We start from the raw sequence: 18600 nt of genomic DNA, 5'->3' as shown, positions 1-18600 counted from the left end.
TAGAAATAATTTATATATGTAATGTGTGCGTGTGTAAAATCTGAATAACATTTTATAGTTTTGTGAGGTACTGAGTGATGTATGGCTGCTCTGATATTTTTAAGCATCACAATTTAAATATATAGATGCGGCTTCTTTAATAAGCTAAAAAAGGGCGAGTATGTAATCTGCTTTGAATTCACTCTCCATCTGGAATGCTGAAATATGAAGACTAATTTTAACTCATGATTGTCATTAAGTTCCTAAATAATGTAACATTAGAAGGGCAAAATTAAGGATGTGCATTACAATGTGATTTTTCAGTTCTTCAATGTGTGTGTTAAAGATGACGACAGTATGGTGAACTGAAAAAGGGTGCAGGTTACAGATTGTTTCAAAAGTGTTTGGGGTCTAGTGTTATGATAACAATGGACTATCAGAACTTGGAAATGGGTATCATGTTGGGTGCAGACAAGTGCCTTATTACTTCCTTGATTTGTTGTAAAATGCTTACCATGTTGCGAGAAAACATCTCTGCAACCCCAACATTAAGCTAATGACATTTTCAGTGGGAATCTAAGCCTATGTAACACCCTAAACACCACCCAACCCCACACACAAATATCCAAAAACATTCCCATGTCTTCTTCAGGAGAACTAGTGATACTGTATCCACTATTTTTATTTAGATATTCATTATATATTTGCGGGAAAAATCAGGCCAATGTTTTTGAAAGCACATTTAACTATACCATATGCCTACTTAAATCATTCCCATCAAACAAGTTGTAGAATAATGCAATGATTCATTCTGCTCTGCTTTTCCTCCTTTCTCAATGTGTTTATGTATATTTATCCAATTTGTTCCATTCTTCTTGCCAAATTGCAGGTTTGAGATCTCAGCTAGGCAGGGGCAGCTGTGCTATTGTTGATGACTTACAAAACGAAGGTCACAGACTGAGCCCATATCACTAGAACTAATGACAGCTGCATGTTAGCCATTATGGTATGGTCATGCAAAGATCAGGGTTCATGGACCTCTGAAAGTAAGAATAAATCTTACCATGCCCTTTGGATAACATGAATTCAAATCTCATTTTAAGGAGTCATTTTTGTGCAAATTACTCTGTTGCAAAATAGATACATAAATTAAACAAACAGACTAGCAAGTGACCATCTCCTCCCACCCTTTACTGCAAAAGAATTTTAAAACAGCAGTCAACATGGACATATGAAAAATGAAAGAACACGTATGAATGTTTGATATATGGTTTCACTGCCTGAAACAGCTGGAAATTCTTGTCAGTGGCAGCAAAGAGAAATACTAACATCAGCTGTATACAAAGACATACACTAACACAAGACATTGTGTCTTTTTCAAAGAAAGTTGTTTCCAAATCCATCTCAGCAACTCCAAATAATGAAACATCTGGGCAGTACTAGTTCAAATGCTCTTTGTTTGATACCTTATGCCAATCTCCAAAGCTTGAGCATCCAGGGCTCTCTGCCACTGGGTGGTCTGATATACATTCCCTCCTTCCCTCTGCTTTTCAGGCCAAAATTCAAGAATCCGAAGGGTGGGTTTGTTTTTCTTTTTTAAAGAAATGTTTCTTCTACGCATGTTTGTTGAAACACCAAAGAAGAGGGACTGTAATAGATGTAGCAAACTAATGAGATGAGGCACATGTCCATAGATACAGCTCTAAGACTAAACAGCTGGCTTCAAGGCTGTCTGTCTAGGGCTACTTCACCAGTGTGGTGTTAATTATTTAAAAGAGAGAACTGGGGGAAACGACCGCCACATCTGTCACCCACACACAGGCAGAACCTTCACTCATTGCAAGACCAGATGTGTTTATTCAAAACATATACTAACTAGCTATTTAATGGGTTAGAATCCTTAGCCAAAAGTTAATTAGGCAAACATATTAAACATCAGTCACCTTACACGGCTGCACTTTTTTTTCCCTTTAAATCAGTTTTCGTAGGTCTTATCACCCGCAGGGAAATATAAATAAGAAAAAAATAACACAAAACCACTACGCCATGTAGTGGCAGTACATATTGATATTCCAAATACCTACAAATATAAAAGGGTTACCATATGTTAACATCCTGAGAAAATATCAACATATCAGGTAATTTTTTAAAGGACACAAAAGAAGCTGTCTCTCTAATACAGACCGAAACAAGTACCTGTCCCAGAACTGAGAAAGCTCTATGTGAACTTGAAATCTTCCCTCATCAGTAGATGGTGGCCCACTGAAATATATTATTACCTCACCCACTCTGTCTCTAATACCTTGGGACCAACCTGACTACAGCTGCACTTTAAATGATACACTAATCTGTGCAGAAGAAAGGGGAGGTTTACATCTACTACTTCAGAAAACTGAAATAATTGGGAAGGAAAGTTTTACTCAGCAGAGCCAAGTCAGAAACTTTATAAAGGATGATTGCTGTGGTTCAGCATATATTATACATATCCCAGAAGACACAAGCAATACCATGGCAGCCTGCCTGTGTAATGAACTTACAACAAATGTGACTGGCCAATGTAACATGCTGTTGTTCTGCAGGAGATCAAATTCAGAAGCAATTTTAAAATTCTGGCTCCCAGACTAGTGTCACTGGAAGCAGAAATGGGGTACACATAGGACATGCTTCATTTCCAAGAGAAGTCCAAGGGGATGGAAAAAGGGAAGCCAGTATCTTCACCAGCAATCATCCATGCCAGCTCTTTTATGGAACATGTTCCGGCTGAGCATGAATGATCTCACTGCACGTTAAGCGGGTGAGCCCCTTTTGTCAGGCTTGGAAGGGGTGTGTTCTCCTTTGAGAGCTAGCAAGTCAGAGGGTTACTGGCTACATGGAGACAGTTCCATATCAGGCCAGACAGAGGACAGCAGCTTAGGTGCCCCTCCCAGATGATGGGCCATCTGTGCAGCAAAAGCCCTCTCCTTCTCACCTGAACCAGGCTGAGCCATACCCGCTTTTGCCCTGCCCCATGAAAAGAGCAGAAAATTCCAGATTTCACCATGGGCCACAGTGGCCATTATGTGAGCAGTCATTTCCTCAGGGAACTGGGAAGGAATTTTTCTCCCCTCACTCCAGATTGTCTGGGGCATAACACAGGAACAAAAAAAAAAAAAAGGAGGGGGGAGGGCTAGGTGATGTCATGGCAACTCATTATGTAAGCTGGGGGCAGCTGTCCAATGCAGGTACTCCGTCGGGAAGGGATATGGTGATCAGACAGCAGGGACTGGAAAAGGATTTAAAGGAATTATTTTTTAAGGGAGAGGAAAGGGGTGGAAGCCGCCTATTACTGATACTCAAGGGAGTCATCTTCCATGCGCACACGCACACATTTTTATACCTTCCCTTTAACTCTCATGCACAGGGAGGGCTGGCCAGGCCCAAGCAGTGGGTTTGCTGGTTTACAGGCTGAGTGAAGGAGAGTGGCAGGAACCAGGCACCAGGGCAAAGCGGCCCCACCTCAAGGCTCACAGAAAGGGCAGGGCCTCTGGCGGAGGGGGCCAGGCTGGAGGCAGCCAGACAGCCCTTAGCACTGCCTGGAGCACGCTGTGCCCACCCTCCCAGCCACCCAGAGCACACCACACAGTGCTCTGGAAGTGACGATTAAGCCCGCGGCTCAGACCACCACCACTCCTGCAGTAACGGTGGCGGCAGCCAGGAGCCCTGGGTCCTTTGGAATCGCTGGTCCCTGAGGCAACTGCTCCAGTTCCCCTCCTCACTCACCCACAGACCTGGTAAGCTGCCTCCTCGCCCCCAGGTGTATGGAAATCATTATGGAATTAGCTCCACTATAAAATTTTATCTGCTAGGTGCTCTCAGACATTCAGCAATAAAGCTGCAGCCTAATTAAACCACATGCACTCTTCTGCCCAGTGGAGCCAGAGACAATAAGGACAGTACCTCAACGCACTCATCTCAGCTGCATCTGGCTTGCATCACACCCTTTCCTACTCTTCCTCGTAAATTCGGTGCTCCATGCCAGCCCAGACTAGATTTCAAAATCAGACAGCAGGGCTCAACATCCCAAAACTTTGTTTTTACCGAACACTGTTCATGGATAAGCTCCAAGGAGCTAAACAAAGAAAGGGACAGACAAGGCAATAGTACGGTGAGAGGTGTGTGCTTCTGCTTACAGAATGCTCATTTATTGGCACAGAGGTTGCGTGGGGGAAAGTTACTGGAGTGGGTTTGGGGCTATATCTTGCTTGAGTTTTTCTGCTGGTTTTGTTTTCCTTGCATTGTTTAAGTGTCCAAGGTGCTCAGTGTAGCACAGACAAGTGTTCAAGACAGCAATAAATTTATTTTCAATGAGTGCAGGACCCTGTGAGGTGGGAGGGTACCAGAACTTGGGCTGAAGCCCTCGTCTGAATGGTTACACCACAGTCAGACAGCTCTGCGAGCTGGAGCTCTGTGCGCCTGAAGCCAGGTCTACACTAGACCTTAAAGTCAACTGTAGATGAGTCAATGCCAGCTATGGCAATTGCATAACTGGAATTGACTTATCTGACCATCCTTAGTGAGGGAGGTCGACAGGAGAAACTCCTTCCTTAGTTCAGAAAGCACCATGATCAGTCCATTTCTTGGGCCACATAAAAGGTAAGGGCCACGTAAAAGGTAAGGTCCACCACCACAACAACATGGTGGCATTCCATTGCTCCCATTTGCAGAAAGACCTGCCCAATGTTAACCATGTACTTAATTCTTACTGATTTCGATAGGACTGAAGCACTTATCCTCAAAGGAATGCTTTCCTGTCCCAGGGCATAAGCGTGGAAACGTGTACCTCTAGCTACACTCCAGTCCAGAGGATGGACTCATTCAAATCTGTCAAACTTATATTTTGGAGACTGGTATAAAGGGTACAGTATAAGGAAAGTGGGGGAAAAATAGAGGGACTAATTGGTTCAAAGTAGTGATGTAAAATCCTGTTTAATGAGTTAACCGGTTTGATGATTACCTGTTCTGTTCATTCTGGGGCACCTGACATTGGCCCCTGTCAGAAGACAGGAAACTAGGTTAAATGGACCTTTAGTATGATACAGTATGGCTGCTCTTATGTTCTTATTTAAGAGAAATTTTAAACCAACTAAAAGCCAGAAATGAACGACCGTAAGCACACGTGACCCAGGGAAAAAAAAAAAGTTAGTAAATCTTTCGTTCCACACCATTCCTCCGCCCCTGCCTCTCACCTTAATTCTGTGGTTTGGGTATGCAAGTAGCACATTGTCACAAACTTGCATTAAAGATCACAGAGTTAGAAAATACATATGCCTGTATTGTCACATGCCACCAAAGCACAAACGAAAATAAGGTTTGAGGACAAATTGTTTAAATAAAGGAAAACAGAAAGATCAGGAGAAAGGGAGGAACCTGTAAAAAAGGAAAGCAAGATGGTCCTTAACCAGCAATAACCTACTAAGACTATAGAGGACTTATTTTCTAATGCAGTCAGCAGAAATTCAGAGAAATAATTGGATTTATCAAGGGACAATACCAGTAAAATAATAGTTTTTCATCCTAGAAAAAAGAGTTTTAAAAATTGGTAAGATATTGTACTCAGGAAAAGGAAAAAAATTGGCCTTCAAAGTCCTAATGAGGCTATGTTCTGAAATCCTCTACACCTAACATTTATAATCTATATTATTTAACCCAGATTTGTCCTTACTCTTCTCCATGATCTTTATATGAAAGAGCTGAGAGACATGACCATTTCTTTGTAATTCAGTTAAGGGAAGGCAGAGTGAAGGCCCAAAGCAAGAAACATTAAAATTAAGGACCTGAAGAACAGTAGCCTAAGTGCCACATAATGCTGGTTTTGTTTCATAGGTCCTTCTGAGCTTCCCTAGCATTCACAAGGGAGTGCAAAACAAATGAGATCGCTGTTGGCAACAGGAAGAACAAAGATTTCAGTGACCCAAGCTCCTCTTGTCAAAGTTTGGTTAATAGCCACCTAAAAGCATGTACAGAACTTGTACTTGCAGTTCAAAAATATCAAACTAGGTGTTCTGCACTAGCTGGTTCATGCAATCTTACCAGCATGCAAGATCATTTTCCACTGCACGTTACCCTTTTGGGACAATTAAGCTTTTGTTTAAGACTCCAAGCAGTACTTCAATGACCTTCATAAGACTTACTTGATAATTTGGATAGTAACAGAGAGGAAGCCATGCTAGACTGCTTTTTGTTTTGATAGTGTATAGACAAGTAGCACTTTAAAAACTAGCAAAATGGTTTATTAGGTGAGCTTCTCCCACGAAAGGTCACCTAAAACTATTTTGCTAGTCTTTAAAGAGGTGCTTGACTGCTTTTGTTTTGATAATTTGGCTGATTTTCAACATACACAAAACACCTTTAAATTATTTACCACAAAAACTACAGTATCTTATGCTCCTTCCAATGATCTTCAAACCATTCACTATATATTACAAGCAAAAACTGATCAGCTGTAATATATTAAAGCCTCCCTCTCCTGCATGACTCTGTATGTAAGGGATTTACACACTCAAGCCTAGAATGTAAGAAATGCTCCAAAGCTGGAACTGAAGTACAATTGTGGGGATAATAGAGTAGAACATCTCCATTCCTATCCCATTTATAAACACACACACACACACACCATTTCTCCTCTTCCATTATTTTAAACCACTGTAGTGATTCATTTTGGACAGCACATAATAAGCAATAGCATCTAAAAATTAAGCCACCTTCACCTGAACAGGCTAAGTCATGTCATTGTAACCACAACATGCACAGGGTTAGAGCAGTCAGAACATGTTATCTCTGCATTGTGACTAGGTCACTTGTAAGCTGGAGTACTCAGATTGCCCCTATAGTCAGACAAACCAGTCTGCCTCTGAATATATCTATTTGTGAGTGCTCTGCTTTGTTCATAAAAGCAAGCAGATTATACCATTTTTACTTATGCTGAACACTGCTTAACTCTGTAAGGGATCCTACTGAAAAATCAATGGAATATGTGAGAGAAAGGAAATTCAATGGAGGGGGGTGGCAGAATCTTGCCCAAATAATTTAAAGATGGAAATCATCTATGTATCTCCCCAAAAAATGAAAGTCTGTTCCCTTCCGTTTCATGCTCCCAGGTAATTTCAAATATAATTTGCCATCTCCCATCACACTAACCCTCTTCAATATTGCTCCTTTTTTTGATTTCTCCAATCAACAAAACTGCTGATTTTTGCTTTATCTCATCCCAGTCAAATGAGCTTGCATTGTTCCCAAATTGCATTTTGTTTTCTTATTTTCACCACTGTGTCTAAAATCTTTAAGTGCTACTGTAATATTTGTGTCTTCATACACAAAAGCTATTTATAGTCATTTGAAAATAACATTAATAAGCTCCTCTTCCAGATAAGTTAATGGAATTATTAAATAAGATGAGGCCTTTCAGAGTTCCCTTCTTTGTCAGTACTGCCCACCCACACACACTTATTAGCATGTATGCATGTTATCCCTATTCAGCAAGGTTCTTAAGCACATAATCAATTTTACATATGTCAGCAACGTCATGCTTTCAATAGTTTTAAGTTAGGCACGTGCTTAAATGCCTTGCTGAATTGAATCCTAAATTCTTATTTCACTTGATGGGCTGAGCTAAGTACAAAACACACTGTCAGTTTAACACAGACTATGTGAAGCATGGTACCCGTTTTGGAAACATGCCAACGATGTTGCAGCTGCATTATGGGAAGCTCTGTACTTCTCTGCCAGTCTGTTTTGATTGCAATGATTACTTTACAACCTCTCAATTACTTCCATTTAAACAAAACCCTGGAACTCATTGCCCAGGCCAAATCCTGCTTGCCTTATTTACAACACTCCTTGTATGAGTAAAATAAGCAGGATTTTAGCCTGAAGAGCTTGCACATCTAAAACCTATTATTGGAATCATTCCGTGAGAAATCAGACTATACATAACACCCCTAAACCAAGAAATTAAACTTTTATGTCTGTAGATATTTGCTCCGATTTTTTAATTTCAATTAATAGGATACTGTGTGGGAGTACTGCTTCAATTTAAAAGTTAATTTATATTATTATTGGCATCTACTCTGCATACACATCAGCTGAAATGGTTGAGATCAATTCAAAAGCCACTGAAGATGCTAAAAAGGTAAGAGAACAGACTTGAATCTGGTTCCCTTGAAGTCAATGGGAATTCTGCCCTCACTGACTTCAAAGAATGGAAACCTTTTGTTTGTGCTGGATAACACTACAGATCTGGTTTCAAAACCTGTATTTGAAAAAATGCCTACTGAAAGGAAGAGAAATAAAATGACAATAATATATTATAAATACAGACATCAGTTCCTGTATAGGCTTTCTAAAGCTGATTCAAGGTCCCTGTGTTTTCTCCAAAAGGACTGATGACATCAGAAATACACAAAGCCAGCAAAGAAGGAAGGGGAAATCTCTGCTCTGTGTTAACTATTTATGATCTCCTGCAGTACAGAAGGAGAATCGTGGAAAATTAAGCTCAGGCTTTAAGAAGGAGATAATCTTCAATTATTTTTTTAAATGTAATTGGGTGTCATTTTTAAAAAAAATCTCTAGGGGTTGGACATTTGGGCAAAAGTAGCCTGGATTTAGATTAACATTGGCTCACATAATCTAGACACATGTCCAAGAGAGCCCCACAGCTGCTGGGAGAAAGGGAAAGTTTGGTGTCACCAAGTGAATGCAACATCCATCCCTACTAGAAGGCCCACTAGCACAATGAAAAACATGGATAACCATGCCTGGGAAGGAAATACAACCAGGAGAAGTTGGAGTTCACTGTACTCCACCAGATGGGCTTTTATAGAGGCTTTAACAGGAATTAAAACTATCCCTTATGGACAGAGAATCCCAGGGGAAAGCAAATGGCAACGTATCGCTCTTTGTGTTAACTTTCATGAATCTGGGATGAGAGGTGCAACGCCATTACTTTACACCAAGTATGAGCTTGGCCCAAAATGTAGATTTCTATAATTGCTCTGGGTTATGGGGGGGTGGGGTGTTTTGTTTTCAGTTCAATTCACCTTTAAATCAAAAGAAACAAGAGATGACGTAGAAATAGTCATGTGAAACTCATAGCTGTCCTGCTGACCTATTCTTCTCCAGGGATGAATTTCATCCCAATTTAGCCCTGTTTAAAGTGACTTAAGCGGTGCACAGACCTCATATGTTCTGCACAGGTATGAATTTCACCTTGATATCTTACTTTCATGTAACACAGTGCTTCGTATTTGTGGATATAAAAATCCCAAGTGACAGTTCTGTTCAGTAAACCAGTTACGCACAAAAAATTAATTTAGACACAAACATAATTCTGCATGATATCAATATTGCAATGAGGAGGTATTTTGTAGGCAATAAGTTGCATCAGACTACACTGCCACATCAGCCAATACTGCCACATCAGCTTCTCCATGCTGCTGTCTAAAAATGTACCACTTTGTAAACCTATAGGGAGTATTTTGTGGGTATCTAACAAACTACAGTCAGCAGCCAGATATAGAGACAACAAAAATATGTTATGGCATTTATCCAAAAAAGCAGTGGTTTGCAAACCATACTGATTTATTTTAGGAACTTTTGGCATCTTTCAATCTCCATGTCAATGTTGTATATTAAATGTTAAAGCATAGCATCAATCTACAAAAACTGTGTAAGTATCAAATAGCAAAAATGAAAGGAAAAACTACCATATGTCTGAATTCTCCCATCTACATAGGGAGCAACTCAAGGCAAGTTAAATTACAAAATTAACTAAGCCTGATATTTTGTTGTACCCAGTCTATACAACATTTCTATTGCCATAAAAAGAATTCCATTGACATACAGGTTGCTGCTACATTAGGAAATAATATTAGCTCCACTACTTGAGTCTGAGATGTGCCAATGGAAAAGTCAAGAGTTCAAATACGTACATTTCTTTCATAGCTGTCAGTCTTAACTCGCTGTGTATTGCTTATCTTCAGAATAAAACCAGAGATTTTTTTCTCCAAAGCAGCGGTTTTGGACATACATATCATCTCTGGATAAATTTCTCCAAAGAAGTATTGCACAGAAGCTGTACGTACTTTCATCTACAGTTTGTATATCCTCTGAACACTGCTGGAAAGAACTGCCCTACAGTTAGGTACTTTGTTTGCATTGCAATTACAATACGGTATGTTGTCGTTGTCTTCTGTGACACTTCACAGCCCCATAAGCACTTCCCTGAACAACAAAACAGCACGTTCAAGAGTACTTTATACTGCGCCTTTATACAGCTCAATAAATATTCTGTGCATTTCATGTTCATTTGGCATCGTCTCAGGCTAGTACTATATATGGTGGTGTTTAGTTACAAGTTCAGGATTTCCTGTATTTAGATCACATTGTGGGCCTGAATCACTGCTGAGTTACTCCAGTTTTAAGTCAGTGTAACCTTTGCTGGGTGGGGAGGAATGAATTTTTAAACCTGATGAATTCATGATGATTTCATGATGAAATTTTTTTCATAACTCTGCAAAGTGTCAATTCTTTTTAGCTGTGATCAAAATCTATTTTGCTGTGGTTGCAGATTCTGCAGCCTTACCGGCTGCTGCATTACTTCAGGTATAAGCCAGCATCTCTCCACTGAAATCAATGGGAATTACACTCCTAGCCAAGAAGAACAGCTCTATCAAACTGGCACCTCAGTTGCAACAAATCAACACCACATCCAGTTATAAAAACAGATGATTATAATAACCGGATTGCAAACCCACTCCTTGTCCCTCAAACGTAACTCTCAAGCTTTTGCCATCGTTATAAAATAATACAAGCTCCCTCTCACCCCTCCACTGGAATTCATCCCTAGAATGATTTTTTTAAGTTGATTTATTTGCAACTTTTCTCCTCCAAACTACCATCCAATATCTGAAACAGACATGCACCTAAGACCCTGCTATCAGGGTGGACTGTCTAGACCATGGGTATCCAACCTTTTTTCACTGGGGGCCACATGGCAATTTTTTACATGTTTCAGGGGCCAAGAACACAGAGTAGCCAAACCACCTCCACCCCCTCAGCCTTAGACCTCCTGCAGCCCCAAACTGCACCCCACCCCCAGCCTTAGACCCCTGACACCCTAAACCAACCCCCTGCCCCCAGCCTTAGAACCCCGCAGCCCCAAGCTACCCCCAGGCTTAACCTCCTTAACCCCTGGAGCCCCAAGTGGCTTCCAGGCTTAAAGCCCCTCTCTGCAGCCCTAACCCAGCTCCATGCTGCAGGGAGAGTTCCCTCGGCCCCTTGCCAGATCTCACTCCTTTTCCCGGGCTTCCCCCGGTCTGCACAGAGCAGCAGAACCAGCATGAGGGAGACCTGCCACCTGGCGCTGCCTGGGCCACATACTGCAAGACTGGAGAGACTACAGCTGGCAGCTCAGGGCTGCGCCTGCAGCAAGCTGGATGAGCGGCTCAGGATGGCCCAGACAACTCTACAGGGAGCAAGGGGTGCTGCCCAGGGTGCTTCCTGCCCTGCAGGGTGGATGCTGCACCAGTGCTGGGCCCTAAGCAGAGACAGAAGCTAGGCCCTGGGCCCTCCTACCTCCTACTGGCTTAGTAACAGAAAACTCATCTCACACTCCTCTTTCCTATTGTAGTAGTTGGTCTCCAAGGGTTAATGGTCTGAGAGGCTTCCCCCTCTTCAAGTGTAAAGACCTGACAGCTAATTATAATCTCCACACAGTTCTGATTCCTGATGAGCATGGTAGCATTAAACAGGAAACTGAAGTACAAGAAATTAAGTTTAAGCTAAAGTGATCTTAAAAGCCTAGGCATGTCTGAATTTGGGAGGTGGAGATCTCACTCAAGGCTGTAGAAATAGTGTACATCTAGAATAGTGACATCTAGAATAAGGCTATCTTAGCCATGATGTTGTTAAGAGACTGCTGCAGTTGTTAAATTAGTGCCTCCTTTGATCATTACATGTTGAGCAGTGGTACATATCTTGACACATAATTTTAATAATAGCTTGTAAGTGTCACTGATAATGTAAGAGATTTAACAATGAGCCCAAAGATTATCCAGAAGAAAGCATCTTAAGTCCTATTAAAGAGGAGCTAATCTGCATAGAACTTCTGACAAGCCAGACCTTCTCAGGGTTTAATATACTAGCTCCATATTCATTTTTAAGGCACCATCCAAATCAATTTGGACACAGATGACTATTAAAGCCCATTCCAAAGCTGGCAAATACACCAGGGAAATAATTCAAGGAAGTAAAATAGAACTGCCTTTAGCCAAAACCCTTCACAATTAAATTCAACAGTGTCTGATAGTTCCAACAAGATACAGAACAAAGCTTTCACGAAATACTTACTGGCCACTTTCATGTAAGACAGGTGCTGGACAGAGCATAAAACTGGATTCCACTGTCTCTGGTTTTTCATCTGAAAAAGAAAGCATCGCGTGACCTCAACATATTGCATTGCACATGGGAAACTGCCATGTCTGAATATGTGCAATCTAGTCGTCTTCAACAAATTTTGGATATTGGTTTGACTCAAAGCTGCCCGGACTTAAGATTGTAAATTATCGAGGCCCCAGCTCAGGAGAACACTTGTGTTTAAATCTCCAGGACAACACTTGAACCCAGGCATAAGTTTATGTGCCACTGACTGCTTGAAGTTAAGTGTTACCTTCAGAGCAGTACCAGATAAGGACACTTTGTTCAATTTGGGATGAGTGAGGAATATTGACAGTCACTAATTAGAAAACAAAGGGCAGATTCTTATAAGCAGGTCTGTGCTCGTGATTTCTATGCATGATAGCCAATGGCTATTATTACAACTCCTCTCCAGAGCATGGCTGCTGTACAAAGTATGCATTTTTAGCTACAGCTCAATGTTTACCACAGGAATGGTCTGCAGTGTGACAGGGGAGTGGGAGGGCACAAGATGCCCCCACACAGCAGCAGGGGATAACTGCAGTTCTCCAACACATCCCCTGGGGTACAAGGCACATCAAAAGGGGGAGAAAGTCAGAGAGGAGGGGGGCCACCCCCCCACAGATTAGCCTCTGCTAAACTCTCCCAAAGGCTAAAGGAGTGCTCCCATCTGTGTACCACAGGACTTACAGGAGATATGACACCTAGGCTGCGTCTACACGTGCACGCTACTTCGAAGTAGCGGCACCAACTTCGAAATAGCGCACGTCACGTCTACACGCGTCGGGCGCTATTTCGAAGTTAACTTCGACGTTAGGCGGCGAGACGTCGAAGTCGCTAACCCCATGAGGGGATGGGAATAGCGCCCTACTTCGACGTTCAACGTCGAAGTAGGGACCGTGTAGACGATCCGCGTCCCACAACGTCGAAATTGCTGGGTCCTCCATGGCGGCCATCAGCTGGGGGGTTGAGAGATGCTCTCTCTCCAGCCCCTGCGGGGCTCTATGGTCACCGTGGGCAGCAGCCCTTAGCCCAGGGCTTCTGGCTGCTTCTGCGGCAGCTGGGGATCTATGCTGCAGGCACAGGGTCTGCAACCAGTTGTCAGCTCTGTGTATCTTGTGTTGTTTAGTGCAACTGTGTCTGGGAGGGGCCCTTTAAGGGAGCGGCTGGCTGTTGAGTCCGCCCTGTGACCCTGTCTGCAGCTGTGCCTGGCATCCCTATTTCGATGTGTGCTACTTTGACGTGCAGACGTTCCCTCGCTGCGCCTATTTCGATGTTGGGCTGAGCAACGTCGAAGTTGAACATCGACGTTGCCGGCCCTGGAGGACGTGTAGACGTTATTCATCGAAATAGACTATTTCGATGTTGGCTGCACGTGTAGACGTAGCCCTAGAGGCAAAGTCTCTCTCTCCTAACTCACCCTGGACAGGGATACTCTGGGACCGGGTCTCAGATGTACCACACAGAAAACACCAGGCAGTCAGTCACTTATCTGCTCCTCCCTGCACTTCAATAAAGCTAGTTACACAAATGGCTTAGGGAAGGTAGAAGAGGCTGTTGCTAAGCTGTGGGAGACATGCATTACATCTCTGTGGGGCACATTCTGCACCGGTTTCTCCTTCCAGAGCTGGGGCTAGCTACAAGGGAGATTAGCACATGGCCATAAGTTTTTGTCTTAAGCTTTCATGTTATAGTTTATTACTATTACTACTACTAATACTATAGGAAGGTCTTGCCATTCAGATTCATGGTTCCACTTATTTGCGGTTCACTGCACTGCAGTTTGTCAGTCCCCACTGTATTACACCACACTACACCATCCTGAGCACGATTCAGCATAGAATTCTGGAGTCCGAACCACAAGCTGGCTGGTCTACATGGCAACAACTACACCCAAAGTACTAACATTTCCAAAAACTTCAGATATTTCTCCCACATCCAAAGTACATATCAAGAATAAAATACGTTTTGTTCATCAGAAACTGCAATGATCTAACAGAAAAGTTTTGAGCATGAGCTTTCGTGAGCAAAGACTCACTTCATCAGATGCGTTCCATCTGATGAAGTGAGTCTTTGCTCACGAAAGCTCATGCTCAAAACTTTTCTGTTAGTCTTTAAGGTGCCACAGGACCCTTCGTTGCTGTTACAGATCCAGACTAACATGGCTACCCCTCTGATACTTGCAACTATCTAAATGTTTCAAATGTTCCCCAAGCCATCTGGATACTGAGTTTTACCAGAAAACTGTATCCACACAGGCAAGAATTACGCCATTCTCCTCTGAATTGTAGCCAATTATGACCTAGACCAAAGCAACTTATGTATACAGTCAGAGGAAATTAGCACAAGCTTATGACAGGAAGACAGAATGTCATGTTCAGTTGAAATAGAAGGACAATTTATGTTGGCAGGATTAGTTATCCACTTTGACTTTAGCCAGAATACCTGGGCTAGCACATGTACTCTTACAACTAATCTGTAAATGATCAGAAGGCCCTCATATCCTAAAGAGTGGAGCAAAAGTGATTAAACCACAATTGTGGACAATACCGCTATGTCTGCACAGCAGTGTTATTTCAGAAGAAGTTATTCCGGAATAGCTTATTTCAAAATAGCATGTTTACACACACAGACTACCTCTACACTAAAGCAATCTTTTGAAAGAAGTCCTTCCAGGAGATATCCTCCAGCCGATCTTCTTTTGAAAGAGGGTGCCCATACACAAAAGAGCGGCTCAAAAGAGTGATCTGCTCTTTCAACAGACAGCATCCACACAGCCTCTATTCTTTCAAAAGAACAGGCTAGCGATCCAAAAAAATCAGGTGCCACGAAGGCTGCTCTTTTGAAACAGGGGCCCGTGGAGCATCTACACCTGTTTTCTTTCCAAAGAAGCTTTTGAAAGAAAGCGCTCTTCCTGAAACAGGAGTGGAACAGTGCTTTCAAAAGGAATGATGGATTCTTTCGATTTAATTTCAAAAGAACGCTTTGTGTGTAGACACTCTGCTGGACATTTCGAAAGAACTTGTTAGCATAGATGTGGCCAAAATGCATAGCAAACACCATCCACACACGACAGACTATTTCAGATTAGAATCCCTGGAAGCACTATAGCCGATTTCAAAACAGTCCCTATTCCCTGTCTATACAGTCCCTATTCCGAAATAACTATTCCTCGTAGAATGAGGTTTACAGAATTAGAAATAAGCCATTCACTATTTTGCTATTATTTTGAAAAAGCAGCTTTGCTGTGTAGACGCTTGCAAAATTATTTCGGAATAGGAGACGTTATTCCAAAATAAGTTTACTGTGTAGACACACCCTAGGATAGTAGAATCTGGGGAAAAGTGAGTGTGCTTTATGAATTAAAAACTACTCAAAATCCTTGTGTTTTATTCTGTTTGTCTACTCTTAACTCATTTCACAGTCCCAGCTTATTTAAAAAAAAAGTCCTGTGGCACCTTATAGACTAACAATAGACCAGGAAAGCATATGCTCCAAATTATATGTGAGTCTATAGGGTGCCACAGGACTACTTCTTGTTTTTGGAGACATGTACTAAACACACCTACCCCTCTGAAATTTATTTTTAAGGATCGTTACTTCTTACAACAAACTCCATTGGCTATGCACTTTGGCTCCCGAGCACCAAAACCAGCAGGCTGCTGGATGGCCAGACATTAACAGTCCACAGTTAACATCAACCTGGACTGGATTCAACTACTGACCCAGAGGCAAAAGCTCTTTTATCCCATTACAGCTCTGCTGGGCCATTGCAATTCCTCCCTCAATTATTTCACTTCAGCCCTGCTCCCTTTCAATTTGCATAAAATAAGAGAAATGATGGAGAAAATTCAAAACCATAAAAATGAAGTTGTATGATGGGTGCTTAGGATGATTTACCATGGATTCACCGCAGTTTACTTAAGACTCCAATACTTACTAATGGTAGTGCCATTTATGTGGTACGTGCAAGTAACACTGTCTCGTGTTCTGCCCAAGGTGAAGCCACTTCCCCGGAGGACAACATTAAACTTCTCTGAAAACACAAAATTATCAAGCTTCAGTGGGTGTGTCAGGAGCCAGCTTTACACCAGTTGAGTCCCAATTCAGGGACAGTGCAACAACACTGCCGACCTACTCAGGCCACCTTGTACGGTGCCCCAATGTGCCTCACACTTAGCTAGAAATAGTCTGTCGGCAGCGAGATAGCAGCTTAGATTCCATGCTTAAGGGACTTAGACATGCATAAGCCCACCTAACAACTATGGCTATCTAGGCTATATGCTCCTGCTCCACAATGGAAGGATCAGCTTCATGGGCTTCAGCCCCACCAATGGGATATAAAGCAAAGCAAGCCTAGCAGTTCTTACTGAGTCCTACAATATAAGGTACAATATTAGTACAGGGAACCGGGGAATAGCAAGTCATAAAATGTGCCAGTAAACTGAGCTGGGGGCTGCAGCCAGCCATGCTCTGTGCCCCCAGTTAGGAAGCCAGCCCCATTGTGCCCCCCAGCCGGATAATCAGGCTTTTACTTTATATAGGATTTATACAAAACTCTTTGGAATCAGTGGAAAGAATCTCATTGAATCCAATGCACTTTGAATCAGGCACTATGACAGCATCACATACAGGCTGACTTGAATTGTTCAAAAAATTGTATTGTGATTATGAAGTTCCCTCTGAGTTAATAAATTGTCCTTATTTATTTAAGCCATTGCTGTGATTCAAATAACCCATTAATGGCGTAATATTTTCTTTTACAAAACAGAACAAAAAGATTTTGCCATAACCTCATTTTTCATGAATTCAAAGCATGTGTGGATTATGAAATCACAAAAAGGCAAAGAGAAAAGAATTTAGGAATAGATCAAACTCAGGGAAAATTAACACTTTCACTGACTTTCAGGTCTGCAATTTTACACAATGAAACATTTTAAGACTTATTCTGTCTAGTAATGCTGTTTTCATGATAGTGTTGAAAAAAGCTGAAGGTCCCTATGTTCATGGCATTGTAAAAATTATTCTGAATGGATGTGATTATACTTCCCAGAACATTTAAAAAATCAAAATGATCATAGCAGTTGTTCATAGAGTTACATGTGACTTTAACATTACCCTGAATGAAAGAGCAACAGTATAGCTTCTGTAATGGATTCAGAAGGAAACAGACTTACGGTAAGTCTGATTTCATTTGACTAACTGCCAATTTAAAAAGCCCATCTCTAATTCAGCTTCATCCACCATACATGGGGAATATCAGATAAAACTATCACAAAACTATTTAACGTCTGAAAAAATAACTCATTGGAAAATTGCAATATTTGTTTGCTGTAAAATATTTCTGTGACTTGAAATGTAACTTGATCCATTTCATTTGGTATAAAAAACTGAATATACCCTTAAGGTGGAAAACTGTATGGTAGAATGCATGGCTTTGAGACCAACATGGTGGTTTAGGCAACATATTTATTTTCTTGAGGAACCATATTGCCACGTGAGTATCTGGACCACGACTACAATGGGTTCATTCAATGTCTTGGGCAGTGTCTAGCCCACAATGGGACTACCAGATGCTGTCTCAATACAAACAGTTACTAGTAATAACAGCCTTGCTCAGTTTGTCACTCACTGGACAATATGAACTTATCAGACACAGAATTGAGAATGGGAGCTGTCTTTGATTCTTACAACTGTATTAATCCTCAGCTAGAGGAGGAGGAGTTAGAGAAAAATGCTCCTAAGGGGAGAGACAAGGAAGAACCCAATCCTCCCTTAATCCCTTTTCTGTCTAGTTGAGTTTTAGTTACATGTTTTACACAAAAGGAAAAACAGCGCTAACAATTATTGGAAAAAATATTTTCCATTTCTAGTAACTTACCTCCCACGCAGACACTTGATGGCTCCAAATATAAAATTTCTGTACATGACTGCTTCAATATCTGCCGGGGGATTGGAGGGAGGAGAGAATATCAAAATATAAATAAGATTTCTAAATACAACATTGGCAACTGAGATCACACCAGAGAGACAAGAACGAACCACACACATTCTTCTCACATGCAATGAGACAGAGTCCTAGGGATAAGCAAATAAACCAGCACTCTGGTCACTGTTTCAAATCACTTAGGCCACAGGGATGGCCTGATGAAGGAGAAGAGTTCCTGATTA

At 41.6% G+C, this 18600-nt stretch overlaps 1 protein-coding gene across 2 annotated transcripts in view; it reads right to left on the bottom strand.

Annotated features, from left to right (window-relative positions):
* The window catches only part of ANTXR2 (ANTXR cell adhesion molecule 2), a 166700-nt gene that overhangs the window by 102589 nt on the left and 45511 nt on the right, over nucleotides 1-18600 (bottom strand). For both annotated transcript variants that reach the window (XM_074993748.1, XM_074993747.1), the window contains exons 8-10: nucleotides 18311-18371; nucleotides 16370-16465; nucleotides 12364-12433 (exon numbers count right to left, since the gene is read on the bottom strand). In XM_074993748.1, the coding sequence (XP_074849849.1) occupies nucleotides 12364-12433; nucleotides 16370-16465; nucleotides 18311-18371 (227 nt within the window). The remainder of the gene's footprint in view (nucleotides 1-12363; nucleotides 12434-16369; nucleotides 16466-18310; nucleotides 18372-18600) is intronic.

Source organism: Carettochelys insculpta, chromosome 4 (assembly GCF_033958435.1).
Source record: "Carettochelys insculpta isolate YL-2023 chromosome 4, ASM3395843v1, whole genome shotgun sequence".
NCBI classification, from domain to species: domain Eukaryota; kingdom Metazoa; phylum Chordata; order Testudines; family Carettochelyidae; genus Carettochelys; species Carettochelys insculpta.
Note: the sequence above shows the minus strand (reverse complement) of the source record. Positions and strands in the feature narration are given on the sequence as shown.